Source organism: Dasypus novemcinctus, chromosome 8 (assembly GCF_030445035.2).
Source record: "Dasypus novemcinctus isolate mDasNov1 chromosome 8, mDasNov1.1.hap2, whole genome shotgun sequence".
In the NCBI taxonomy this organism is placed as follows: Eukaryota; Metazoa; Chordata; class Mammalia; order Cingulata; family Dasypodidae; genus Dasypus; species Dasypus novemcinctus.
This window is the reverse complement of record NC_080680.1, coordinates 123,828,211-123,856,044: the sequence shown is the minus strand read 5'-3', so window position 1 is coordinate 123,856,044 and position 27,834 is coordinate 123,828,211. Positions and strand designations below refer to the sequence as shown.

Sequence of the window (27,834 nt, the reverse complement as noted above, 5' to 3'; positions counted from 1 at the left end):
GGGCTTGGTGCAGTCAGGCTGGCCACTGGGCCTCAAGACTGGGGCCTGAGCCCCCCTGTCCCACCTCCATCCCCATCATCCCACCTCCTGGGTACCCTAGTTTCTTCAGAACTAAGCTCTTCCTTGCCCTCTACTGCCACCAACAGCAAAGAATCCCTCATTGGTTTTTTTTTTTGTTCTTTTTATTTTTGCCTCATTGGTTTTTTTTTTATTTTTAGATTTTATTTTTCATTTATTTCTCTCCCCTTCCCCAGCCCCCGTTGTCTGTTCTCTGTGTCCATTCTCTGTATTTGAACCCTGGACCTCCCACCTGGTAGGTGGATGCTCTATTAGTTGAGCCACATCCGCTTCCTATCATTGGGTTTTAGATAGTTTTTAAAGACCTTCACACATGCTCTTATCCATTTCATAGATTGATTCATTATCCAACCAGAAGAGGCAACAGAAAAATACGCCCTGGAAACTGGCTTTAAAATCAAGAACAAGAGTGGAACGGGGGAAAAAAAAAAGAGTGAAATGGAAACTGCTTTCTCCTCCTTACTGTTGTATGGTAAAGGACTACCTTACTGAATCACAAATAAAATCAGCCTAATCTGCTTTCATAGGATGATTGCATGTATAAATGTGATTTCTCCCTTTTTTCCCTTTAAACCTGGTTTCCATTTATTCAAAGATTATGCAATACTCTAATGGTTTTCTTTAAACAGAAGTAACTGAGTTGCTTTTGTGTTGAATTTCCTTTTCTCTGTAATCAGTGGCTGTTGATCAGCCTCACTTGGGGATGTGACAGGCCCTTTAAACTTGGGAGAAACCCTATATGGTGTGGATATATTAATTCTGCTTCAGTCTCTCCCTTTTCTTTGGTCATTTCCTCCTGGCCTCCAAAAGGTCTTCAAAAGCCCTCAGTTATCCTACGCCCTCCAGCTTACAGCCATTTTTTTCACCTGCTTTGACAACTGAGCTTTTCCAGGCAAAGATCTATTTGCAGGCTTTCTACTTCCTTAACCTCCCATTGCCACCAAAACTGCTGTCCTCAGCGGCCTCCTGTCTGATGTGTGGCCTCTGGTCTGACCAGTGCCCTGACGCCTTCTTGTTCTAGTCTCCTGGATAGCTCTGGGTGTCTGTCCTCTTGCCACGTGCTGGTCCTCGGTCGCCTGCCCCCAGTCTCTTTCCTTCCTTCCTCAGGCAGCCAGGCAGGGCTCATTCCTTCCCCCTGCTTGTCCCCCTGAACTCTCCTTCAGCCCTTCTTCAGTCTTCTTCTCACTCAGAGTGGCTCCCAGGACTCTCCAGCCCAGACCTGTCCTGAGCTTCTGAGCTGCCTCTCCTTTATACCAGCTGGCCCCAAACCAACCCTTCCCACCTACCCATTCATCGCTTGATGGACACCCGCGGTGTTTCCATCTTTTGGGAGTCTTGAATAATGGGGCTATGAACATCGGTGTGCAGTGTCTGTTCGTGTCACTGCTCTCAGTTCTCCTGGATATATGCCGGTAGTGGTAGTGCAGGGTCACGTGGCAAGTCTATCTCCAACTTCTTCAGGAACTGCCACTGTCCAGGTCAGGGGAAGGCTAGCTCACCCCAGGCCAGCTGCTGGGAGCAGGGTTTCTATACCTCATCTCCCAGCCTGGACAAAAGGGAAAACCACGCTCATAAGGTCGCAGGGCTCCAGCCCGCTCCAGGACTCCCTGTTCTTTCCTCTACGCCCTGCGGCGCGCCCTGCCCACCCCGGGGAGCAGGAACAGGACGGAGCCGCCCGCCGGCGGCCGGAACGATAGTTCCGGGACCGAGAGGGACCGGAGCCGACGCTGCCCGCCGGCGCCACGCCGCTCAGCCCGCGGGGCCCCGCCCTCTGCCCCGATTGGCTGTCGGGAGCGAGGCGGGGCCGGGGATTGGCTGACGTGGCGAGGCCGGCGTGCGGGCCGGCCCGGCGGCAGAAAGAGAAGGCCTGAGGCGACGGCGGCAGGAGCGAGCGGGTGGTGTGGAGCAGGAGCGCAAGGCGCCGCGATGCCGCTGGAGCTGGAGCTGTGTCCTGGGCGCTGGGTGGGCGGGCAGCACCCGTGCTTCATCATTGCCGAGATCGGCCAGAACCACCAGGGCGACCTGGACGTGGCCAAGCGCATGATCCGCACCGCCAAGGTGGGAGAGCGCGAGGCGAGGGGCGCCGCGCGGGGGCGGGGCTGGGGGCGGGGCGGGGCCTGGGAGGGCGGGGCTGAGGGGAGCGGGCGCCGCGGTCCCCTCGCTCTGCGTCCCTCGGCACCCGGCCGGACGTCCAGCTGGCCGGTTCCGTGTTCAGATTCTTTGGGATTCCTCCTCGCCGCGCCCCCCGCCGCCTCCTGCCTAGTCCGCGCCCTCTCAGTTTCGCGGGCCAGAGTGGTCCTTCTAAAGCCCACCTTTAGCCAGGAGCACCCCCGCCGACCCCCTCCTGACGCCACTGTCCGCAGGGAAAGCCGGAAGCCTTTACATTCCTCCAGGCCCTCAGGATCTGGCCCCCTCCGGCCTAGTCTGTGTCCCTGGAAGTGGCTGTGGTCTCTCTCACCTGTCCTTCCCTGTGTTTGCCAAGTGATGTGGTTAGAAGCTGGGCTCTGGGTTCGATTCCCGACCCCAGCACTTACCAGCGCTGTGTGACCCTGGGCTGGACGGGCGGATAGCCATAGTTACCTGAGAGGGTTGCCGAGGATCACAGGGGATAGATGACTCGGGTAAAGCTCTGAGCTCAGTGCTTGGGACATAAGACTGGAAGCCAGCCAGGTTGGACATCTGTCTAAATGCAGGTAGGGCGTTTATGGGTATTCCGGCCCCCTCTTCTCTTGGCATATTTGTACTCGGGTTCAAGTCTACTTCCTGGAAGCCTTCTCCATACCCCCACCCCACCAAGCTGCGTTAGGGGCCCTTCAGTTCTCCTCACATTGCTGTCCTTGACTGTGTAAGTGTCTCTGTCTCTCTTAGACTCTGGGTCCCCTGAATGGGTGGATTGTCTTGTTCTCCATTTTGATCCCAGCTTTGACAGCTGGTTTGTGCCTTTCCTTTCCCTTCACCTGATTTCATATCATTCGTGGTTAAGTTTGATCTTACTTTTCTTTCAGGGCTAACTCTTTGGGAACCTAACCACTGAAACGTAAAAATATTTTAAAAATATAATAGTTGTTAACATTCCTTGGGTGCTTACTCTGTTAGATACTGGGCTAAGTGCTATACGTGCATGATCTTATTTAATTCCTACCAATGAGGTAGATGATGTTGAGTTCATTTTGAAGGCTCAGAGATGGTATGTGACTTTCCCAAGGGCACACAGCTAGTATATCGTGGATTTCAGTGCCTTGGCTCCTAATCACAGGGCTCCGACCTTTGTACTCTAATAGTGTAATGTAAAATCCTCGTCTTCATTTAGGGAACAGTCTGTTTTTCCAAGGTGTGACCTCTTTGAATGCCGAAGTTGTAGGAACTACCTAAAGGTACTGAAGTCTTGGAAGCAAAACCATCATGCCTCTCCTCCCTGCCCTTTCAAGGACTAATTGGGCAGGGGAGGAGAATGAGGTTGAGGCTGCGTTCTTGTGGAAAGAGCAGTGGACTAGGAGCCAAGATGTCATGTACTAGCTGATTAATCTTGAGCAGTTGACTTCCTTTCTAGACCTCAGTTTCCCTTGCTTTACAACATGTGAGTGCTTTTGTTTTTAAATTTTGAGCAGAATTTTCTGAAACCCTTTTATTTTAGGATTTGTTTTTGTGATGGGCACCATCTGTATATGGGGTCCCATTATCAAGTTTAGTACCCCCAGTGTGTTAGTACAAGCTGGCTTGCTCATGCAGCTCATCTGTTTGCAATAGTAAAGTACAGTTTATTCCAACTGTCATTAGAGATTTTTCTCATTGTATATATTTTCAACTTTCAAATTGTGATGCCAGTGGAGCATGCCACTTTTATTCTTCACCATGGAGTCCTGCTGCCTGAGAGTAGGGAAGCAATAAAACCTTGACCAAAGAAAGCCTCAGCGTTAAAGTAAAGCAAAGGTAGTGATTTTGTTTTCTGGACCTTGAGTTCCCCACAGCATTATTACACAGATAAGAAATCACTTATTTTCATCAAAGATGCTGAGAAAAGAAGAGGAGGAACCCACTGTCCTCCCCATGCAACTGCCTTTTTGTGGAATGTAGTGGGACTTTGTCCAAGCCCTTGTCCCAGCAGTTTCTGCTTTTATCATTTTCCCGTAGAGGGAAGGTTTGCCTAGACAGAGACAAGCTTTTACCTTCTCTTGGGTAAGTCTGCTTTTTGAGATGGAGGTGAAGGTTGGGCGGAGCCAAGAAGTGATACTGAAGGCTTGTCATTAGCTTGCTTGGGCCTGGACTTAAGCAGGACTCCAGGTTGCAGTCTTCGGCCAGGAGACACGCGTTCTGCAGCCTTCAGGACTTAGCCGGTGCTGCCAGTGACTTGCCGTGCAACTTTGGTCAGGTCACTCTGGCCCTTGGGATCTTCATCTGAACAATGAGAACTCTGTTGCCCAAGGTCACTTTCAGTTCTAAAGATCTCTCCAGCGTCAAGTCCTGAGTGCCATCTTGTGATTTTTCCAGGAATGGGAGCAGCTCGCTCAGCAGTAACATTTCTTAAGTCAAGAGGTTTTCAAAAACCATGAACACCTCTGTGCCTGCAGAAACGGCAGCGAGCCATTGAAAGGGCTTTATTTCATATTTCCATTGAGTAGTGTTTAGAAGCAACTCTGGAAAATGGGAGGCTGGTGATAGATAAACACAGAATTACAGCTTTTGCAGTCAGGTGTTTCATTCAGTAATGAAGCACTCAGACTGGGGCATTTCTGCATTTTGTTTGTTTGGTTTTTGCTTCAGAACCTGTTGTTTTGTAAGTTCACCATCCTTACTATACACTTATTGTTTATGTGTGAACGATGTACTTCAATAAAAAAAAATAAAAAAAAATAAAATGAATTAATGGTGTGTTTAAAAAAAAAAAAGAACTTGTTGTTCAAACATGGCATGTAAAAAAACAAATGCCAAGCAGCTAAAAGCAGAGTTGGTATTTTTAGAGTCAGAGTAAGGGGTTCTTCAGAAGAATTTACAAGTCCTGTAGTTAGCCCAGACTGCCCTTTGTGTAGGTGGAGAAACTGAGTCCAGAGATGGAAAGTGACTTATCCAAAGCATCACAAGTTAGGGTCAGAGTTAGAGCCAAAATCTGCCTTTCTTTCCTAAATTCTGGTCCAGTGCTCATTTTACTATTCTCTGCTAAGTCATGTAACTTAAAATCATCCTTAATTGTTCCTTAACAACAATTGATTCATTATATTTCAATATTACAATGCAAACCAAACAAAGCAAAAAGCCCTAGCTGTTTTGTATTTTATTTTCTTTTTTTTAAAGATTTATTTTTATTTATTTCTCTCCCCTGCCCCGTTGTTTGCTCTCTTGTGTCCATTAGCTGTGTTTCTTCTGTGCCCGCTTGTATTCTTGGCGGCACCGGGAATCTGTGTCTCTTTTTTTGTTGAACCTGTGTCTCATTTTTGTTGCATCATCTTGCTGCGTCAGCTCTCTGTGTATGCGGTGCCACTCCTGGGTGGGCTGATCTTTTCGGATGGGACGGCTCTCCTTGAGGGAGCCCCACTCCTTGTGCATGGGGCTCCCCTACGCGGGGGACACCCCTGCATGGCGTGGCACTCCTGGTGCAGCAGCACTGCACATGGGCCAGCTCACCACACAGGCCAGGGTTTGAACCCTGGACCTCCTGTTTGGTAGGCGAACGCTCTGTCAGTTGAGCCACGTCCACTTCCCTGTTTTGTATTTTAAAAGGGGAAGATAGGGGGATCCTCCTTCCCCAAAGAGCTGTTTTCTCCTAAAACTTTCTTGCTTCTTCTCTTGGGGGTCCTTAACATCTCTGCCAATCACATGTTGTTGTTTTGAAAAATTTAGTTCTGCAGTCAACAATAACCACATTTCATGTGCTTCATGGTCCCATGTGGCTTTTATGCATATTACTTTCTGGTTATTTATAATCTTTATGTAGTTTGTAACTGGCTTTTATTCACTTAGTATTTCCTGGGAGATATTCCATATTCATAGAATATATCTATGCCATTCATTTTACTGGTTGCACAGCTTTTATGGAAACCATATATATTTTAAAAACATCTCCCTTTGTGCATTTAGTCTATTTTCAAATAGTGAAACAATGAGCATTGCTTTGCATACAAGTTTTTTTTTTTTTGCATGAGTGATAGTATTTATTTTGGATAGATTTCTAAAGTTATATCTACTTCATCCAAGTATATGCATATTTTAAATTTTGATATATATTGCCAATTTGCCTTTAAATTTCTCCTCCATCTTTGAAATGCCACCTTTACCTCAAACTAAATTTCCATATACAAAAGACCTCTTTCTTGACTTTTTTCCCAGTAATCAAATTTCCTATCCTGGCCTAGGTATTTCCTTAGTTACCAGCCATCACAGTACATACATTTTTAAGATTTACTTTATTTACTTATTTCTCCCCACCCTCTTATTGTTTGCACCTGCTGTGTCTGTTCATCTTTCTTTTTTTTTATTTTTTAAAGATTTATGTATTTATTCATTTCCCCACTTCCCCTCCTCCCGCCCTGCTGTTTTTGCTCTCTGTGTTATCTTCTCTTCTCATTTTCTCTCCTCTAGGATTCACCAGGATTCGATCCTGGAGAACTCTAATTTGGGAGAGGTTCCCTGTCAATTATGCCTCCTCAGTTCCCGGTTTCTGTTGTGCTTCACCTTGACTCTCCCCTTGTCTCTCTCTCTCTCTTTTTTTTAAAGATTTATTTTTTATTTATTTTTCTCCCCTTCCCTGCCATTCCCTCAATTGTCTGCTCTCTGTATCCATTCCCTGTGTGTTCTTCTGTGTCCACTTGTATTCTTGTCAGCAGCACCCGGAACCTATGTCTCTTTTTTGTTGCATCATCTTGCTGCGTCAGCTTTCCATGTGTCCGGCGCCATTCCTGGGCAGGCTGCACTTTTTTCGCGCTGGGCGGCACTCCTTATGGGCGCACTCCTTGCATGTGGGGTTCCCCTATGCGGGGGACACCCCTTCGTGGCACGGCACTCCTTGTGCACATCAGCGCTGGGTGTGGGTCAGCCCACCACATGGGTCAGGAGGCCTTGGGTTTGAACTCTGGACCTCCCATGTGTGTAGGTGGATGCCCTATCCCTTGGGCCAAATTCGCTTCCCCCTTCTCTCTCTTTTGATGCATCATCATCTTGCTGTGTGACTCACTTGTACGGGGCACTGGCTCACCACTCAGGCACTCATGTGGACACTGGCTTGCCATGTGGGCATGCTTTCTCTTCTTCTTTTTTACCAGGGGGCCCCAGGGATTGAATCCAGGTCCTCCCATATGGTAGGCGGAAGCTCTATCACTTGAGCCACATCCACTTCCCTTCCTTGTTTCTTTAGGAGGCACTGGGAACCAAACCTGGGACCTTCAGTATGGGAGGGAGGCGCCCAGTCACCTGAGCCACCTCCCTTCCCTGCTTTGTTGTGTCACCCATTGTGTTTTTCTTGTGTCTCTTGTTGTGTCATCTTATTGCATCAGCTTGCTGCACCCAACTGTCATGCCAGCGCGCTGTCTTGCTCATCCTCTTTAGGAGGCACTGGGAACCTCTGCTCCCTGCTTTGTTGTGTCTCTCATTATGTTTTTCTTCTTGTGTCTCTTGTTGCATCAGCCTGCCATGTTTGCTGGTCATGCCATCTCACTGTCTTCTTTAGGAGGCGCTGGGAATTGAACCAGGGACCTCCTATGTGGTAGGTGGGAGTTCAGTTGCTTGAGCCACATCTGTCTCCTCATAGTATATTTTAATACCTGCTAGGACAACTCTGATCATTTATTTTATTTTTGTCTTTACTACCCCTGAATGTTCTCTCTTTCATATGAACTTTATAATTAATAACTTCTTCAATCTGAACTCAAAGACCAAGTCCACTAAATATAAAAAACGTTTTCAAGAGCATTTGGATATATCTACTTTGACTTTATTAGAATTCAAAGTATACTCTGTATTGGAACTTGTAAGGGTTTGCTAGATAACAAACGCTTTTCACTTGGGTATGAGAAGGCAGTTACCAAGAAACATTTGTGCCATATTTTATTTTATTTAAAAAAAATTTTTTACTGACACTCCCGCTTCCTCTCTCCTCCATCCCTCCCTGCCCTGATAACCTCTAATCTGCTTTCTCTGTCAATGGATTTGCTATTTCTCTTACAAGTTATATCATACAGGTTTTGTCCTTACAAGCCTTGCTTGTTTCCCTGACCATAACGTTTTCAAGTTTCTTTCATGTTGTAGCATGTCTTGTAACTTCATTTTTTTTTTAAATGGCTGAATATATTCCATTGTATGTATATACCACATTTTGTTTATCCATTCATTTGTGGATGAACATTTAGTTTTCCAGCTTTTGGCTATTGTGAATAATGCTGCTATAAACATTGGTGTACAAGTATCTGTTTGTAATCCTGTTTTCGCTCTCTTTGGGTATATGCCTAGAAGTGGGATTGCTAGGTCAAATGGTAATTCTGTATATAACTTTCCGAGGACCCACTGTGCTACATTGCTCTTCATAGTGGCTGTGTCATTTTACATTCCCACCAGCAATGCAAGAGTTCTGATTTCTCTGTATCTTCACTATCACTTGTAATTTTTCATTTTTCAAATAATAACCATCCTTATGGGTGGGAAGTGGTATCTCATTGTGGTTTTTAATTTGCATTTCTCTAATGGCTAATGATGTTGAGCATCTTTTCATGTGTTTTTTGGCCATTTGAATATCTTCTTTGGAGAAGATACTCTCCAAAGTCCTTTGCCCATTTTTTAATTGAGTTGTTTGTCTTTTTGGTATTGAGTTGAAGGAGTCCTTTTTATATTCTAAGATATTAAAGCCTTATCAAATATGAAACTGTTTTCTCCCATTCTGTCGGTTCTTTTTTTTACTTTCTTGATAATTTCCTTCATTGTACAAAAGTTTTTGATTTTTAATGAAATCAGATTTATCTGTTCTTTCTTGTGTTGCTCCATGCTTTTGGTATCATATCTAAGAATCCATTGCTAAGTCCCAGATTATGAAGATTTACTTTTGCTTCTAAGAGTTTTATAGTTTTAGTTCTTATATTTAGGTCCTTGATCCATTTTGAGTTGATTTTTGTAAATGGTGTGAGGTAGGGGTCTAACTACATTCTTCTGCATGTGGATATCCAGTGCTTCCAAACACCATTTGATGAAGAGACTATTCTTTCCCCACTACATGTACTTAGCACCTTGTCTAAAATCAGTTGGCTGTAGATGTGTGGCTCTATTTCTGGACTTTCAGTTCTGATGCACTGATATATTTCCCTGTCTCTGTGCCAGGACCACACTGTTTTGATTACTGTCGGTTTGTAACACCATTTGAAGTTGGTATGAGTCCTCCAACTCTGTTCTTGTTTTGCAAGATTGTTTTGGCTATTTGGAGCTCCTTGCAGTTCCATATACATTTCTACCCCCATCCCCTCCATGATGCCTTCATCTGTTTGCTCACTGTTTTTGCTCATTGTCTGCTCATTGTCTGTTTGTTTTTTCTTTCAGAGGCACCAGGAACCAAACCCAGGGCCTCCCATGTGGGAGGTGGGCACCCAACTGCTTGAGCTATACCCATACCCTGCTAGTTAGTTTTTGCTCATTGTCTATGTGTTGGTTTTTCTTGTTTTTTTCCCCTTCTGCTCATTGTTTGTCTTCTTTAAGAGGCACCAGGAACTGAACCTGGGGCCTCCCATATGGGAGGCAGACCAGTTTTTCCATTTCTGCAAAAAAGGCTGCTGGAGTTTAATAGGGGTTGCATTGAATTTTTGTATTACTTTTGGGTAATACTGACTTGTTAACAATGTTAATGCTTTCAATCCTTGAACATGGGATGTATCGTCATTTATTTAGGTCTTTAATTTCTTTTAGCAGTGTTTTGTAGTTTTCATAATACAAGTCTTTTTTTTTTTTTTTTAAGGAGGTACTAGGGAATGAACTTAGGACGTTGTACATGGGAAGCAGATGCTCAACCACTTTGAGCTACATCCACTCCTCTACAAGTCTTTTGTACTTGGTTAAATTTATTCCTTCAGGTGCTATTGTAAATGGAGTTGTTTCCTTAATTTCCTCTTTGGATTGTTCATTGCGAGTGTATAGGAACACAGTTGTTTTTTGTGTGTTGATCTTGTACTCTGCCACTTAGCTGAATACATTTATTAGCTTTCATAGTTTTTTTGTGGATTCAAGATCACATCATCTGCAAATAGAGATGGTTTTACTTCTTAACAATTTGGATACCTTTCATTTCTTTTTCTTGCCTAATGGCTCTGACAAGAACTTCTAGCACAATATTAAATAGCGGTGGTAAAAGTGGGCATCCGTGTCTAATTCCTGATCTTAGGGGAAAAGCTTCAAGTCTTTCACCATTGAGTCTGATATTAGCTGTGGGTTTTTCATAAATGACCTTTATTATGTTGAGAATCACATGCTGTTTTTAAAGACAGTGGTATGTAGCAGCTGCCACAACCTTCCTGTTTTCTGATTATCTACACCAGATCACTGAAAGGAGCCCTAATGTGTTTCAGGAGTGCGGGGCTGATTGTGCCAAGTTCCAGAAGAGCGAGCTGGAATACAAGTTTAATCGGAAAGCCTTGGAACGGCCATATCCTTCGAAACATTCCTGGGGGAGAACCTACGGGGAGCACAAACGGCACCTGGAGTTCAGCCACGCGCAGTACAAGGAGCTGCAGAGCTATGCCGCGGAGGTGGGGATCTTCTTCACCGCCTCTGGCATGGACGAGGTGAGCCCTCTGCCCCTCCAGTGTTCTTCCCTTCAGTGCATGAAACCTAAGAGAAGAACATTTTATGGCTCTTGAGACACTTGGGAATCTTTTGGTCAACCAAAAGATTGTATGAAGTAGACCCCTGTTCATTCTCTAGGATTCTGTGTTTTTTTTGTGTGTGTGTGTGGTTTTTTTTTTTTTTTTTTTTTTTTTAGGAAAACCTGTCTGAGGAGGTGGCTTAGAGATACCTAGTCTTCCCCTAATTGCTGCCCAGGGCCTCCCTCTGGGATCTGGTCCCAGGTCTGACAACTAGCTTGGCCCACAGTCAGTATGAGCTGCTGACACATCAGCGCTCCATTTCCTGTGGGACAGGAAAGCCTTTGATGAATCCACTGCAGAACTGAACAGCCCCAGTACGCCACTTCAGGGCCTTGACGGTGTTAATTCTTCTGGATGTACTCAGCCTGGGAGAGCTTCTGAGGGGCTCTAAAGAAACAGGATGGTTTTGTTAACAGACAAATCAGAACATTCTGACATTCCGACTCTGGTTCTTTCAAAGTGCTAGTTCCTGGGAGGACAGGAGGATGGATGTCTGGCTCCTTCACCTGGAACCCAGTGTTCCTTAGGGAACTTGAGGGCTCTGCCCCACCCCACCCCCACTGTATTCTCCTGGCGCTCCTTCTGTGACCATGTGGGAAATACCACTCCTCCTTACCAGACTGTTAGCCTCACACATCCCCAGTGAAATATTTGTGGAATGAATAAATGAATGACTGAGCCAAATAAAAGGGAAGGACAGCAGTCACACAGCAGAGTAATTGATAAGCCTGTAGCAGCGTTCTCAAAGTGTGGTCCAGGAACCCTGGGGATTCCCGAGACTTTTCAGGAGGGCCATGGAGCCAGCTGTGCCTATGATGGTCCTCGGAAGTTGTTTGTCCTTTTCACCCTCATTTTCTCTTGGCGTATAGTGGAGTTTCCCAGAGGCGGTGTGACGTGATGTCATCAATCTAGCGGCCACTCATGAAAGCTGTGCTGGTGTTGTGTTTTTTGTTTTTTTTTATCACAGCTTTGTTGACATACCATTCAATTCACCCAGTTAAAGTGTATAATTCTCTGGTTTTTAGTATACTCACAGAGTTGTGCAACCATCGCCCCAAACTAATTTTAGAACATTTTCATCACCTCAAAAAGAAACCCAGTACCCATTAGCTGTCATTCCCCAAGCCTTCCATACCCCAGTCCTGGACAGCCATAGTCTACTTTCTGTCTCTATAAATTTGTCTATTCTGGATATTTCATATAAATGGAATCATGTACTATGTAGCCTTTTGGATCTGACTTCTTTTACTCAGAATAATGTTTTCAAGGCTCATCCACATTATAGCAGGTATCAGTACCTCATTCCATTTCTTGGCCAAATAATATTCCTTTGTGTAGTACACCATGTTTTATTCATTCATCAATCGATGGACATTTGGAATGTTTCCACATTTTGGCTATTATGAAGAATGTTGCTTTGAACATTTGTATAAATTTTTGTGTAGGCACATTTTCATCTCCCTAGAAGTGGAATTGTGAGATCATATGGTAACTTTGTGTTTAACCATTTGAAGGCCCACTGAACGGTTTTCCAAAGTGGCAGACCACTGTCCATTCCCACCAGCAGTACGTGAGGGTTCTGATAGCGCCACATCCTTGCCAGTGTCTGTTACCTCTTTTTGATTCTAGCTATCCTGATGTGAAGAGGTAGCTATTGTGGTTTTGATTTAATGACCAATGATGTTGAGCATCTTTTTATTTTCTCATTGGTCATTTATGTATCTTTGGAGAAACGTCTATTTAGATCTCTTTCCTGCCCCCCACCTTTTTTCAGAAGGTTGGAACCTGGAACCTGAACCTTGTACAAGTGAAGAAGGCTCAACCACTGAGCTACACTTGCTACCCCTTGCCCATTTTTTAATTGGGTTATTTTTCTGTTTATTATCGAGTTGTAGGATCTCTTTATATATTCTTGATACAAGTCTCTTATCATATATATGATTTGCTAAAGTGTTCTCCCATTTTCTTCTGTGAGTTGTCTTCTTGCATCCTTGATGGTGTTCTTTGAAGCGGAAAAGTTTCTAATTTTGGTGATGTCTAATTTAGCTCTTTTTTTGGTGCTTGTACATTCTTAAGTTTTAACAGTTTCTCGTTTTTAAACCACAGTCTGATATTACTGCATAGCTATCAGAATGGACAAAAGAAAAAGTGGTGATAACGCCAAATGCTGGTGAGAGCATGGAGAAAATGAATCGCTCACACTGCTGGTGGGAGTGTAGAATGTAGAATGGTACAGCACTCAAGAAATAATACATCAATTTTTTTTAAACAACTTCTTCATTGAGATATAATTCACAAACCATGCTGTTCTCTCACTGACAAAACTAGACATGTGCCTACCATACAGCTCGGCTGTTATGCTCCTGGACATTCATCCCAGAAAAATGAAAACTTTATTCACACAAAAACCTGTGCACAAGTGTCTGTAACCGCCTTGTTCCTGCTTGCTCCCTTAGTTTGCCAGAGCTGCTGTCACAAATACCACACAGTGGGTTTCCTTAAATAATAAGCACTTACTAGCTCATGGCTTTGAGGCTAGGAGAAGTCCAAGATCAAGGTATCTGCCAGGCTCCTTTCTCCTGGTGTCTGTAGCCTTCTGGTGCTGGCTGCCAGCAGTCCTTGGAGTTCTCGGCTTGCGTCTCACCTCCTGCCACGTGGCACAGTCCTCTCCTTTAGTCTGCCCTTCTGGTTTTCTGCCGACCTCTGGCTCCTCTCTTTCTCTGGCTTCTGGTTTTTTCTCTTTCTAAGGCCTCCAGGAATGTGGGTTAAGACCCACCCTCATTCAGTTGGCCCACACCGTAACTAAGACACGTCTTCAGGAGAGTCTGTTTACAGGGGTTCACACGCACGGGAGCGGGGGCTAAGAGCAGGGCTGTCTATTTTGGGGCACATAATTCACTTACCAGAGTACTTCCAAACTGGAAACAACCCACACGTTCTTCAGTGGGTGAATGGTTAGACAAACTGTGGTGCGTCCTACCACAGAATACCCTGCAACAAGGAAAAAGAGCCAGCTATTGACACTGCAAGAGCTTGGATGGATCCCAAGGGAATTACACCAAATAAAAAAGGCCGATCTCAGGAGGTGGCACACTGTGTGATCCTGTTTATATAACATTCTTGAAGTGACAGAATTAGAGATGGAGAGTGCATTAGTGGTTGTCGGTTTGGGGAAGGGAAGAGTAGGAGGCAGATGTGGCTATAAAGGGCGGCACGAGAGAGCCTTGTGGGGGAGGCACCGCCCTGTGTCCTGGTAGTTGCACAAGCCTGTGCCTGTGGTAAAATTATATGGCACTAACTGCACACACAAACACGCAAGTGAGTGCACACAAAACTGGTGAAATCTGGGAAGCAGATGTGACTCAAGTGATAGGGCTTCCACCTACCATATGGGAGGACCTGGGTTCGATCTCTGGGCCTCTTGGTTAAAAAAAAAAAAAAAGGGAGAAGAGAAAGCGTGTCTACACGGTGAGCCAGTGCCCGCGTGGCGAGCCGAGTGCCCGTGCGCTGAGCCGAGTGCCTGCACGAGTGCCCTCGCGGCGAGCCGAGTGCCCGTGCGCTGAGCCGAGTGCCTGCACGAGTGCCCTCGCGGCGAGCCGAGTGCCCGTGTGCTGAGCCAAGTGCCCGTGCGCTGAGCCGAGCGCCTGCACGAATGCCCTCACGGTGAGCCGACTGCCCGTGTGCTGAGCTGAGTGCCTGCACGAGTGCCCGTGCGCTGAGCCGAGTGCCTGCACGAGTGCCCTCGCGGTGAGCCGAGTGCCCGTGCAGTGAGCCAGAGCCCATGCAGGTGAGTCACGCAGCAAGATGATGACACAACACGAAAGAGAGATGAAGGGGAGAGTCAAGGTGAAATGCAGCAGAAACCAGGAATTGAGTTGGCACAGGTGACAGGGAACCTCTCCACATCAGAGGTCCCCAGGATCAAATCCCGGTGAATCCTAGAGGAGAAAAAACAAGAGGAGAAGACAAAAAGAGAGCTAGATACAGAAGATCACACAGCAAATGGACACAGCAAAAACAGTGGGGCGGGGGAGGGGGAAAATACATTAAAAAAAAACAGAAGAAAACTGGTGAAATCTGTATGGTTATGGTCTTCATCAGTGACATTGTACTCTACTTTTACAATGTCCCCATTGGAGGAAACTGGGTGATGGGACACGGGTCTCTGCTTTACTTCATACACCTGCACGTGACTACAATTATCCCAAAAGGAAAAGGTAAACATTTCTAAGAAAACAAAATTCCTCAGTTTTAGTTTCTAACTCAGTAAGTAGTAGATATAACCCAGACAGACAGGAGCTCTGTAGAGTTAAAAAGGGGGCCCTGAGACCAGCACGTTGGGGGCCTCTGCCGTCTGCCCAGCTGGGTTAGTGCATGCCTCCAGAACTCTGTTTTGGGGTTCATTGTGGCCCTGCCTGCCATCAAGATCTCTGCCAGGCAACAGTGTGGAGCTGTCTAGCCTCTTGGTGCCTCAGTTTCTTCTCTTGTAAAGTGGGGCTCATACCAGGACCCCTCTCGTGGGGTCGTTGTGAAGTAGATGTGACCATTCGATCGTTCTTATAGAGTGTCACAGATGTCAGCTTCTGTCCCAGAAGGCTGCCGGCTGAGGAATAAGACTTGCGGGTTCTTGCCTGGGCTCTGCGGTCAACTGTCAGTGCGACCTTGGAGAGGCCCTCCCTGCCCAAACTGTGTGTAGATTGTATCTCAGTAGAGCTATTTCAAAAAAGGAAGACCCTGCTCCCCAGAGCCGCGCCTTCTGAGTTTAAATCCTGGTGCTGACGTGCTTGGCCTTGGGCTTGCCATGTGACCCTCTGAGCCTCCGTTGTTTCATCTGTAAAAACAGGATAACTAAGGTGCCCCCCCCAGGCTCGGTGAGGATAAGGTGACATGGGCTGTGGGGTGTAAGGATGAGGCAGGGTCAGCGTCCACTGAAGGAGGGCCCTTGTTAGAACTTAGAACTTTCTGGAGATTTTCTGCTTCAAACACTTTGGGCAGGGAGGCTCCTCTGTCCTGGCAATGCTAGGACATCTGGTCTGCTGACCCGGGGCCAAGGCAGGGAAGGGAGCCACACTCCTAAGTGCCTCTGCAAACAGGGAGCTTACTCGGCCAAACCAGCACTTCCTGCCCACGGCCGGGTGGCAGGTGGGCCCCTTTTTCCCTGTGTGCCTAAGGTGGCTCCGCGCCTGGCAGACTCTGACTTCCTTATAGACAGTGGCATTTAGGGAGGGCCTCTTGCCGCCTCTGTGCTGTTCTAGGGCGTTCTCTGAGTGCTGAGGAAAGGTTAAGTTTTGGCGGAATCTTATGGCCAAGCAAACTCCATGTGCCTGCCTCTGCTCCAGTGGAGAGTTCTCCTGAGAAGGCGAAGGAGGCCGAGACTGCCGAGGTGGCCCCAGCGCCGGGCTGCCCTCACCACCCACGCGACGTGGCCTTCCGCCCAGTGCCAGCCCAAGGCCTTTCTTCCCTCCCCCCTTCCTTCCCTGCTACCCCGCGGGAGGGAGCGCCAGGCAGCCGGAGGGCGGGCCAGGCGGCCGGAGGGAGGGCCAGGCCCTGCGCCCCTGTCAGTCCCTCCCCCGGGGCTCGCCTGCTTCCTCTTCTCCCCACTTCTCACCAGGGGCTCCTTGGTCCTTTCCTCCAGGACCCAGGAGCTGACGGGCAGGAGGAGGCTCTGGAAAGACCCCAGTGCTGCGCCTCCCTTTTCTGTCAGCCTGGGATGGGCGGCTCCCAGAGTTCCTCACAGGACAGGGTATGGGAAGGGGGTTCTGTGGGCACAGATTGGCCCCACGAATTAATCAATTTAGAATCAGCAAAGTCCCCCCTCCCCAAATAAGTAAAGGTTCTGAGTTAAATAAGTTGGGGAAACACCTGCTTGGAAAAACTAAACAGTGGTCAAAAGGCGGAGACGACCCAGGTGTTCCTGGACAGACAAATGGATGAACAGAGCGGGCTTATCCCCACAGTGCCAGACCATTCAGCCCACACGGAGGAGGCTCTGGCCCGTGCCGCAGCATGGACGAGCCCGAAGACATCTTGTCTGAAGTCAGCCGGACACGGAAGGACAAATAATGACATGACACATCTACAACGGGCTAATTCTAGAGGCAGAAGGCAGCGCAGAGGCCGCCGCGGGGCTTTTTAATGGTGCAGGGCTTCTGTGCAGGGTGATGAAAAGTTTCGGTGATGGACGGTGGCGGTGGTAGCACAACCTTGTGAATGTAACCAGGGCCACTGAGTTGTACACTTAAAAATGGTTAAAAAGGCAAACTTAGTATAACTACATGTTACCACACAAAGACGTTCAAGTACCTTTGTTGGCAAGACGCCTTTCTGTGCATTTTTCCCAGGTTGGTGCCCAAGGAGGGTCAGACGTGGTTGAGCGCCTTCCGGACAGACTCCGCAAAGCTTGGCCCTGGGCGGGAGGAGGGCGGAGCGAGGCTGCCCCTCGGGCTCGCACCCCTGGGAGGAGCGAGGAGTGGGCTGCAGTGGGGCAGCGCCAGGGAAGCCGAGAGGGACGGGCCTACCAGCGGGCGCCATCCTGAGGGGCTCCGGGACCCCGCGGCGCCTGGAAGGCGGGTCTGCGGGCTAGCTGGGGCGCCTGTGCGCGCAGGCATCTGAAGCGGCAGTTTTCCACGTGGCCACTGGGTGGGGGTGGCTTCCCGGAGGCTGCGGAGCAGAGGCCGCCGCCTTGGTCCTCATTTGAAAATGAGCGCCCTGCACATTTGACCACCTCTGCAGGTGACCGCCTCTGCAGGAGAGTGACCTTGCAGGTGACCGCCTCTGCAGGCGAGTGACCTCCCAGGTGACCGCCTCTGCAGGTGAGCGGCCGCCTCAGGTGAGCGGCCGTGGTTTGCCCTGCTTCGCCCCCTCCCCGCCCCAGCTCCTCTACACCGCTCCTGAGTGAGCCCCCATCTGTGCTCCTGAGGGCCCTTGTACAGGGCTTTTCCACTATGAACCACTTTCTCACAGGTTGAACATTATATATAAAAAACCTAGCACAGGATTACTTTCCCTCATTAAATAGAAAGCACTCTTTTCATCTGCCAGATAGAGTGAGAAGTGGGGTAAAATTAGACTTTGTTCAGTAAGTATGTTTTAAAAACACATTTTCAGTTCCACCTTAGGACTGGTTAACAGTGTGAGGGACATAGCAGAAGAAGAGGTGGTAAAAAAAAGGCGGGAAAAGAGAGCAGAGGCGTGCATTAAGGTTCTCCAGGGAAATGAACCTACAGGACATCTACGTATACATGGATGTATGTAAAGATGATGAAATTTATGACAGGAATTGGCTCCCGGGCCTGTGGGGATGGGCAAGTCCAAATTCCATAGGGCAGGCCACCCGCTGGGCACTCCCATGATGGTGTTATGAGTGTCCCGGAGGAGCTGGCTGGCTGCAGTAGAGACGGAAGTTCTTCCTCTGACAGTTGCAATCAGCACTTCTCCCTCTAAAGCCTTCCAGTGACCGGATGGGGAAACTCTCCTCGTGGCTGATCAGCCATAGATGCACTCAGCTGACTAAAGATGTGTATCCACAACATAGCCTCCCAGGACAAACAGTCAGAAGCTGCACACCGTAACTAACCAAGTGGACATGTGAACCGAACCGTCTCAAGGAAGAGCTAAAGCAGGGGAGGCAGTGGCCGGAACCGTGGCTCAGTGCACCTGTAGGTGCGTGGCTCTCGGGCCACACTGGACAGCAGCTCCTGGACCAGACTGGTGAACCAGCCACCTTTCATGGCTCTCCAGCAACTGTGACTCTGTTCTTAAGAGGGTTTACATCTGAGGAAAGTTCTCTGGGTGCTCACCACCTGGCAGGAAGGTGGAGCAAAGCGCGGCAGCCATGGTTGCCTTAGCCTGCAGGCTGAAGGACCTCGGGCTGTTCCTACCAACCCCTTGCCCTCTGGATTGCCATGGTGCCCCTTGCCGCTCTGATCCCCTGAGCAGCAGCAGCAGCATTCCTGGGAGTTTCTTAGAAACAGGCTCTCAGCCTCACCCTAAGCTGGCAGTAAGGGAATTTGCACTTCATTCTAACCAGATCCCAGGGAGTGGGCCTTTTTTTTGTTGTTGTTTAAGATTATTTATTTATGTCTCTCTACCCTGTTATTGTTTGTGCTGGCTGTGTGTGTTCATCTTCCTTGTTTCTTTAGGAGGCACCCAGGATCTTTAATGTGGGAGGGAGGTACCTAATCACTTGAGCCACCTCCATTCCCTGCTTTATTGTGTCTCTCATTATGTTTTCTTCTTGTATTTCTTGTTGCATCGTCTTGTTGCCCATCATACCAGCTCTCTAGGAGGCACCGGGAACTGAACCAGCAACCTCCCATGTGGTAGGCGGGAGCCCAATTGCTTGAGCCACATCTGCTTCCTAGGAGTGCGCTCCTTAAAGTTTCAGAAGTACTGGCCTAGAATTAGTCAAGTCTTACAAACTTCAGGCAGCATTTTAGCCTGGAACACTCAGTGTTCCAGTGTTTGGAAACACTCAGGGACGTTGATTCTCCCCACTTCTGATTCTCATCTTCAATTTGAGAAATAGTTATAAAAGGTAGTTTTTTTGGGTTCTTGTAACTTGACAGCAGAGTGAGATTTTACTTTTACTTTGTGGTGCTCTGGTGCCTTCAGCAGAATTTGCTGACATTTACTAACTTCCTGGGTCTTCCTGATGAATCCCAGACAGGAAGGTTTTAGGGTTCTAGGTGGGGTGACCTCAAGCAGTGATGTGCGACTGAGGTTGGTTCTGTGGGCTTTGTGGCCCTGCCTGCTTGGATCAGACTGTCAGGACTGGACCACGGAATGTTCCACATATCCCACTTAGGGCGTGGATTGAAATGGCCTCTTTCCCTGGCCCTTTGGCCCTGAGCAAGGTGTAAAACCTTGGAGGGAGTTCGCTTTCTTACTGCTTGGTTTTCTGGCCAAGGTTCGGTCACCGCTCTCTGTTTCTGACCCCTGGGCCCTGGGGCCCCGGGGAAGGAAGGGCCTGGCCAGGGCTCCAACTCGTTCCCAGAACCTGGTAGCCAGCTTCAAGTTTGTTGGGCCTTTGGGAGGTAGATACAAATAAGGAATGCTGGACTGTGTGTGGAAATGACTCATAGCGAGCCTGGGCCTGTGAGGCCAGTCTCGGGGCCGGCCAGCAGCAGGGGCTTCCTGTGTGCCCGCTGCTCGCCACCTGCCAGGAGGACAGTGCCGAGCACGGGTGTGAAGGAGCTCCCTCTTGGATTCTTGTAGATGGCAGTTGAGTTTCTGCACGAGCTGGACGTTCCGTTTTTCAAAGTTGGATCGGGAGACACCAACAATTTCCCTTACCTGGAAAAGACAGCTAAAAAAGGTGAGTGGGTATTTACTTTTTGTAATAAACCCAGAGGGAGTCCAAACCTTTGTGTTTTTACTTCTCTAGGGTCAACCCACTTTGAGCTAGATCTCCTGAAGCCCAACTTCTGAAACCTCTGTTAAATCAGCAAGATACTTCTGCTTTTTAATGTGCTAATTTGAAAGGAAAAAAATTAAGGATGGGACAATATTTTATAAGACTGCTTAGAGGAAGCTCTGAGTTTGACAAACGTTCTGTCAAACTTCAGGTATAATATATAATACCTGAAGTGTAGACAGCACCTCACAGGTTGTAAGATGGTTAATGCCATGAGTGGACACACTGGGTCCTTGTCCCCACGCAGGTCAGGTCTTGTTCTTGCTACGCTTTGTGCTTATTTCGTGGACGAGGCCTGGGTGCCCTGGAGGGCGGTCTCTGTCCTGGGCCCACCAAGGAAGGGTGCTGTGGGCCTCACGCTCGCTCAGGTGCCCGTCTGTGCAAGCCCGTCATGAGATGGGGTGCTCATGTTCCCCGGGAGTGTGCAGTCCCCGCATCTCCCGGGTGCAGCCGCCTTGCCAAGCTGTCACATGGGGCAAGTGTCCATTCCCGTGGTGAGGGCGGGGCCCGTCCAGTGCGTCTCGGTTCCCTGTGGTGGCTGGCTCCGTGCTCGGGAGGTGTGTGTAGAGTGCACGACATTGGGAGGCAGATAGCTGGGCTGTGCTGGCGTGAGAGTCAGAACCCGTAAAAAGAGAGCCTTAAGAAGGAATGAAGTTCTGATACCTGCTGCAACATGGACGAACCTCGAGGACGTCATGCCGAGTAAAGAAGCCAGACTGAAAAAGACAAGTGCTGTAGGATTCCACTTAGCTGAATATCTAGAATAGGCAAAGCCACAGGGACAGAGCGTAGATTACAGGCCACCAAGGGCCGGGGCAGGGGGAATGGGGAGTGAGTGCTTAATGGGGACAGATTCCATTGGGAATGATGAAAAACTTTTGGAAATGGATGGTGGTGATGGTTGCAGAGCATTGTGAATGAATGCCAATGGATTATAGGCTTAAGAGTGGTTAAAATGGCCAGTTTTACGTTCATCACCATAAAATGTTTCAAAAGAAGCAGCGAGTGATGGTGTTGTGGGCTCCGCAGGCCGCCCGATGGTGATCTCCAGCGGGATGCAGTCCATGGCCACCATGAGGCAGGTCTACGAGCTCGTGAAGCCCCTCAACCCCAACTTCTGCTTCCTGCAGTGCACCAGTGCCTACCCACTCCCACCTGAGGACGTCAACTTGCGGGTCATCACGGTGAGGCCTGGGCAGGGGTGGGGAGAGAGCTGTCATCTGAGCCACAGCACCCTGGCTTTTCTTGGGCCATTTACTGGGAGGTAGACAGAGCTTCCTAACCAGGTTTCTCAGCACCCATGACCTACTTGGTAATTTGAATGTCTTTGGACATTCTCAGTTTTGTAGAGTCACATGAAATCCACTGTGCAGCTAAGGAAGCAGATGCATCCTGAGGAGCGTGATTGTAAACTGAGCTTTTTAAAGCTAGTCTTAATTCCACCCATTACAAAATTTAAGGTGGCATCCCACAATTGAGTCTATATACGTTTTCTTTACCTCGTGCGTATCAGCCATTAGAGGCCCCTCTTCTGGGAACCTCTGGCTCACAGCCAGCACCTGTCTGCCTCCGTATTGAGCTGAGGGAGACCTTCCAGAAGTGTCTGGCTTTTCCCCTGCTGGATGTGATTTGCTGGCCCTGTAATATGAGCATCCCTCAAGCTCAAACTGTTACAGCGATAGCCTGGAGGGAGCTTTCTCCCCCCCAGGATTTTGCCAACTCCATCAGTTTACAGCTGGGGAAGCCTAGCCCCCTAGAGGACTGCATTTGCAGGAGAGCCCTCAGCAGCTTCGGGGCAACGCTGGGGCTGGAATCTGGAGGCTGTTCTCCTAGTCCTTTGTCTACCAGTGCAAATCCCATCGTGAAATACCCTCAGGAACGAGCAGGTCAGTGCTTGGCCAAACAACTGGACACCGTAACCCGTGGCTGATGCAAGAAATCAACCGCTGTGTGTGTGTGTACCTACACAGACACATAGTTAACATTAATGGAATGCTAGTTAAAATATATATATATACTTATAACCCCAATACTGCAGTAAACCAGTTTACTTTTTTTTTTTTAAGATTTATTATTTTTATTTATTTAATTCCCCTCCACTCCCCCGGTTGTCTGTTTTCTGTGTCTTTTTGCTGCGTCTTGTTTCTTTGTCTGCTTCTATTGTCATCAGCGGCAGGGGAAGTGTGGGCGGCGCCATTCCTGGGCAGGCTGCACTTTCTTTCGCGCTGGGCGGCTCTCCTTATGGGTGCACTCCTTGCGCGTGGGGCTCCCCTACGCGGGGGACACCCCTGTGTGGCAGGGCACTCCTTGCGTGCATCAGCGCTGCGCACGGCCAGCTCCACACGGGTCAAGGAGGCCCGGGGCTTGAACCGCGGACCTCCCATGTGGTAGACGGACGCCCTAACCACTGGGCCAAAGTCCGTTTCCCCCAGTTTACTTTTTATACTTTCCTTTCAATACAGTATTTGAGCATTCTGTTTTTTCCGTGATAGCATAAGCTTTTTTACATTAGTCATACAATCTTTTTTTTTTTTTAAAGATTTATTTTATTTATTTCTCTCCCCTTCCCCTGGTTGTCTGCTCTGTGTCCTTTGCTCTGTGTTTTCTGGGTCCGCTTGCATTCTTGTCATGCGGCCCTGGGAACCTGCGTCGCTTTTTTGTTGTTGTTGCGTCATCTTGCTGCATCAGCTCTCTGTGTGTGTGGCGCCACTCCTGGGCGGGCTGTGCTTTTTTCATATGGGGCGGCTCTCCTTGCGGGGTGCACACCTTGCATGTGGGGCACCCCTACGCGGGGGCACCCCTGCGTGGCAGGGCACTCCTTGCGTGCGGCAGCACTGCGCATGGGCCAGCTCACCACATGTGTCAGGAGGCTCTGGGATCGAACCCTGGACCCTCCGTATGGTAGGCGGACACTTTATCATTTGAGCCACTTCAGCTTCCCTGCCATACAGTCTTCATACCTAACTTAAAAAAAAAATTACCCTTTTGGAAAACTGTAACTATTATCTTTTTTTTCTTTCTTTTTTGGAACTGTTTTCTTTTTACTTAAACTTTCTCCCAGTTCTGAGAGTCTTTTCTCCACTTCTAGCTCATCTCTAAGTCACGTTTATTTTATTTCATTTAAACACGAATGGTTGTTAAAAAAGAATTCAAACAGCTCTGAAATAGACAAGGTGGGAAGTGAGCACCCCCGTAGCCCGGCCCGCAGCGAGTGCCACGTGGTTTATGTGACTCCAGCTTTTGCCCTTTATTTCCTCTCTCAGGGTGTCCTCATCCTTCTCTCTGTTCCACATACCACGGTGTGGCCAAGGCCCCTCTCGTTCCTGGGCCCCTTCCAGGCGGCCCCCTGTGTTCCAGCAGCCTGAACCCCCTTGCAGCCAGCACCCCCTTACCCACCATGTAGCCTTCAGCCTGGTTTCAGGGGCCTCGGCCGCCCGCCTGTCCTGATCTTTTATTAAAGCCCTCCTGAGTCCGCGCTGGCCTTGGGCTTCCTGGCGCCTCACTGACAAGGCTCAGCCGACATAGATCATCTTTTGTTGAAGTCAGTGGAGGCTCGATAAGCAATTACGGCATTATTTGGCATTCCCGCCATCGGGGTGCTTTGAGGTTGGGCCCTGGCTGTTCTTGCAGACACTCGTGTGTACAGCACACGTACCTTGAGCGGCGCAGGCTGAGTGGAGCAGGTGCTTTTTGGAGGGGTTTAGGCTTTCGGTTACAGTTCAGTTGTCACTGCTGGTGGTTTGTGCAGTATGGAGTGTTCTTAGCCTGCATTCCCAGCAATCGCAGTAGCCAGTGAGTTCTGAGCACCTGCAGGTGCTGAGAGCTTTCGATGGGCTGGCAGCACCCTAGACAGGCGCTGCCTTAGCGGCAGTTCTCAGCTAGCCAGCAGCTGATGGAAGCCAGACGCAGGTCTGCCCAGCGCCGCAGAGAGATTGAGCCCTCTCCCCTTTCTTGTGTCTTTTTTCTCCACTTTTTCTATTTTAAAGGAGTATCAGAAACTCTTTCCTGACATTCCCATTGGCTATTCCGGGCATGAGACGGGCATAGCGATATCTGTGGCCGCAGTGGCTCTGGGGGCCAAGGTGCTGGAACGCCACATCACCTTGGACAAGACCTGGAAGGGAAGCGACCACGAGGCCTCGCTGGAGCCCGGGGAGCTGGCCGAGCTGGTGCGGTCGGTGCGCCTGGTGGAGAGGGCCCTGGGCTCGCCCGCCAAGCAGCTGCTGCCCTGTGAGATGGCCTGCAACAGCAAGGTGGGTTCTGCCCGGCCCCGCAGCTCTGGGCGGTCGGGTCAGCACGACCCTGCCCGCGCCTGGGCCGGTGAGAGCAAAAAGGGATGCGGCTCTGGCCCCTCTGCGTTGCCAGGGCTCAGAAACTTGTGCTTCAGGGGAATGTTAGCAGTTTCTCTGGGCCCCTGGGATGATGGTAGAGGTTTCTAATAAGGCCACCTAGATCCCAGGGGATGCAAGGGGGCTTGCTGTGTAGTGGGGGTTGGGGCTTGCAAGGCCCTGGGGTAGGCCCGGTCTAGGTCCCCTGGAGAGGTCAGCCCAGAGGAAAGAACCTCCAGGCAGAGGGGCGCCTGAGGCCCTGAGAGCCGGGCCTGTGAGGCTCGGGCACCCCCGGGGGGCATGCCCTGGCGTGGACGGGGCAGCAGGTCGCCCTGTGGGTGACGTTGTGTATTCCCTGAGGGGCGGCTGGAGCTGGGCAGCATTGACATCAGGCAGGAGCGGAGGCCAGCAGCCCTGCTGGACCCCCTGGCCATCTGGGCCTGTCACGGCCCCTGAGTGACAGGTCCAGTGTCCCGGAGCTGTCAGCATGCAGCCCCTGCTCTTCTGCTGCAGGGTGTCTGGGTCCGGTAAGGAGCAGGCGCCAGGCCTACGGAGGGTGCTGCTTCATGTATTCCTAAGGGGCGCCCTATCCGCTTTCCCCCAAATTAGAGCAGCATAGGTGCTGGGTAATTAAAACAAGAGTAGAAAAGCAACAAGCTGCGACATAGAGGGAAAGGGGTGGAAATAGACCAGAAATCAGAAAGAGTTAGAGCAGTGGAGCACTTAATTTGGCTCTGAGCCTCCTGACTTCCCGAACAAAGCATGAAATACAGTGGGCTGCTTAATCTGGTAGTGGGCAGTTGGCAGGCATGGGTTTCCTGGCCTTAATTCCAAGCAGAATCACTCCCTGGCCCTTCCGTGGAGGCGTCGAGGGTATGACAGTGGTATAGGCTGCTGAGCAGCATTGAGGGCGGAGCCTGAGGAACGCGGCCCTGAGCTTTCCCCCGCCCGCCCTGCCCACGCCTACCCAGAGGCCTCTTTCCTGTCTTCTGAGTAACAGAGTCACAGCCACCCAGTTGGACCTCGGTGCCTGTGCACCAGGGCGGGGCGGTGGCTGAGGAGGCGGGATCCTGGGCTCTCCTTCTGGCTCCTTGGCTGAGCCACTGCCCTCTGTGGGCCTCAGTTTCCTCATGTTCAAAATGAGATGTTGGGAGCGGGTGTAGCTCAGTGGTTGAGCACCTGCTTCCCATGCATGAGGGCCCAGGTTCAATCCCTGGTGCCTCCTACAAAAATAAAATAAAATGAGATGTTGAACTCGATGCTAAAGGCACTCTGTCCTCATGGGTTTTGTGTATCAAAAGGCTTCTGTGCTTCAGGCACGTCACCTCTGTCATTCCCGCGGATCCTCACGTCTGACAAGGCAGAGGCAGGTGACGTTCCGTTTCATGGAGAGGCTAAAGCCCAGGCTGAGGTCACGCGGCTTGCCGCCACCCGGCCGGCACGCGGACCTGTCCTCGCTGTCGACGTCCTTGTGCTCGGTGCTAACGGCCCTCCCCGGGTCTCCGAGTTCACCCCACCCTGGCCACATCCCGGCCGGGCATGACACACGCTCTAGGCGCCCAGGGGCCTTTTGAAGACTGGGCAGGGCCTTGCCTTGGCTAGCCAGCACGCGCGAGGCTGTTACTGAGTCTGAACTTTATCTGCAGCTGGGCAAGTCTGTGGTGGCCAGAGTGAAAATTCCGGAAGGCACCGTCCTCACACTGGATATGCTCACTGTGAAGGTGGGCGAGCCCAAAGGCTATCCCCCCGAGGACATCTTTAATCTGGTGGGCAAGAAGGTCCTGGTCACCGTTGAGGAAGACGACACCATCCTGGAAGAAGTGGTAGAAAATCACGGGAAAAAAATCAAGGCTTAAAATAAAATGCTATTCTCTGAACTCTGAATTGCCTTGCTGGTAGCGTGGGGCACATCCGGGTGAGGTGGGGTGGGCTGGTGGTCTCCAGAGACTTGGCTGTCACCCACTGCCCCCTCCCCAGCGGCAGACATTGCTGGGCCCTGGGCATGCCTGATTCAGGGAAACAGCAAATATGGCAATTTCTTCTTCAAGTCGGCCGGCCCAGGGAGAGAGCCACGCTCGAAAGCAAATAATCATCACGTCATCCAGCTTTATGCGGGCGCACACACCACCTGCGTCTGGTCTGCAGGTCCTCTCCTGTAAGCCTTTGTTCTCACTTCTCCAGGAGCCATACCCGAGGCCCCAAATCTCAATCCTTACAGACCTCCAGCTACTCTTCCTTCACTTCTCTGCTGTCCTCATCTCCCTGTGGGCTGGGCCAGCACTGTATACAGCAGGCACTTGGAGGTAGAGAAGGGATCAGTCACAGCGTCGTGTGGGCAGAGAAACGGGAGCGAAGAGGGAAGTGGCGTTCATCTCTTCTTCAGGGCTCCTGGGACCTGCCAGGCACTGCTTTGACACTGGGAAACAGCAGGGACCAGCCCAAACCCCTGTCCCCAGGGAGCCTCCATTCACGTGGGGTGGGTACACCTCAGCCCTGACCTGCTGAGTACCTCGCAGCGTCTGTGCGTGGGGAGAAGGCAGAGCAGTGGAAGGGGTGGGGAGTGCGAACTTGAGGTTTGCAATTTCATATCTGGTGGTCAGGCTGAAATCGGCCCCTCTGCAGTCAGCCAGATGCTACGTTGTCTATTATGAAAGTTCCAGCTAAGGAGAGGGACTCTCCCTGCCCTACTTCCTTGTCTGGAGACTCCACGCCATGCCCCGCTTTGTTCTTTTGATCCAGTACTGAGATGAATACCTCTCTTCAAGTTTATGCCGGAATCTCTGCTCATATGATCTGACCTTGTTCCCTCTAGCTCCTCTTGTTTCAAAGTGCATATCTGTGGCTCTTTTCACGTGTATAGAATGAGCCTTTTGGAATTTGTTTACCTGTGTGTACGGGCCCTCCCTCTTCTGTGGATCTCAGAACAATTCCGGAACTTGTGCGTGTGCATGGGGGCAGGTGGGGACCCTGGGCGGTGCTCACCTGTAAGAGTCAGAGCATCAGCGTGCTCGGCGCTGAGGCGGGGAGGAGCCGCTTCCGGCGGGTGTGCCGGCCCCTCATTTCTCCCTGTAAGTAGATCTGAAGAGTAAAGAATCTGAATTTTGTGAGACCATGCCCTTTGTCCTGCAGCAGTGGAGAAAGTGACGTTGGAGAGAGATGTGCGGCGTCCTCACAAGGAGCCCTGGCA

General features: G+C 49.7%; 1 protein-coding gene and 1 non-coding gene across 3 annotated transcripts; both read left to right on the top strand.

The window, feature by feature from the left end:
- The first annotated feature begins 1,908 nt into the window (after positions 1-1,908).
- Positions 1,909-26,531, top strand: NANS (N-acetylneuraminate synthase). 2 transcript variants are annotated; one of them, XM_058302627.2, is made up of 6 exons: positions 1,909-2,136; positions 10,608-10,823; positions 20,121-20,220; positions 21,349-21,503; positions 24,306-24,572; positions 26,294-26,531. In XM_058302627.2, the coding sequence occupies exons 1-6, from the start codon at positions 2,005-2,007 to the stop codon at positions 26,501-26,503; spliced, it is 1,080 nt and encodes a 359-aa protein (XP_058158610.1). In that variant the 5' UTR covers positions 1,909-2,004; the 3' UTR covers positions 26,504-26,531. The 2 variants fall into 2 exon arrangements, with proteins under 2 accessions (XP_058158610.1, XP_058158611.1); XM_058302628.2 differs by lacking the exon at positions 1,909-2,136 and adding an exon at positions 2,600-2,771.
- Positions 25,798-25,872, top strand: TRNAG-CCC (transfer RNA glycine (anticodon CCC)). The gene has a single exon. It is a non-coding gene; the product is annotated as a tRNA-Gly (tRNA).
- Positions 26,532-27,834: the final 1,303 nt, after the last annotated feature.

Bases quoted from the DNA above. Each gene is read 5' to 3' on its own strand.
- NANS (XM_058302627.2), top strand. From the start codon at position 2,005: ATGCCGCTGGAGCTGGAGCTGTGTCCTGGGCGCTGGGTGGGCGGGCAG. The intron at 21,504-24,305 runs GTGAGGCCTGGG...TCTATTTTAAAG, and splicing joins TCAACTTGCGGGTCATCACG to GAGTATCAGAAACTCTTTCC. The intron at 24,573-26,293 runs GTGGGTTCTGCC...CTTTATCTGCAG, and splicing joins AGATGGCCTGCAACAGCAAG to CTGGGCAAGTCTGTGGTGGC.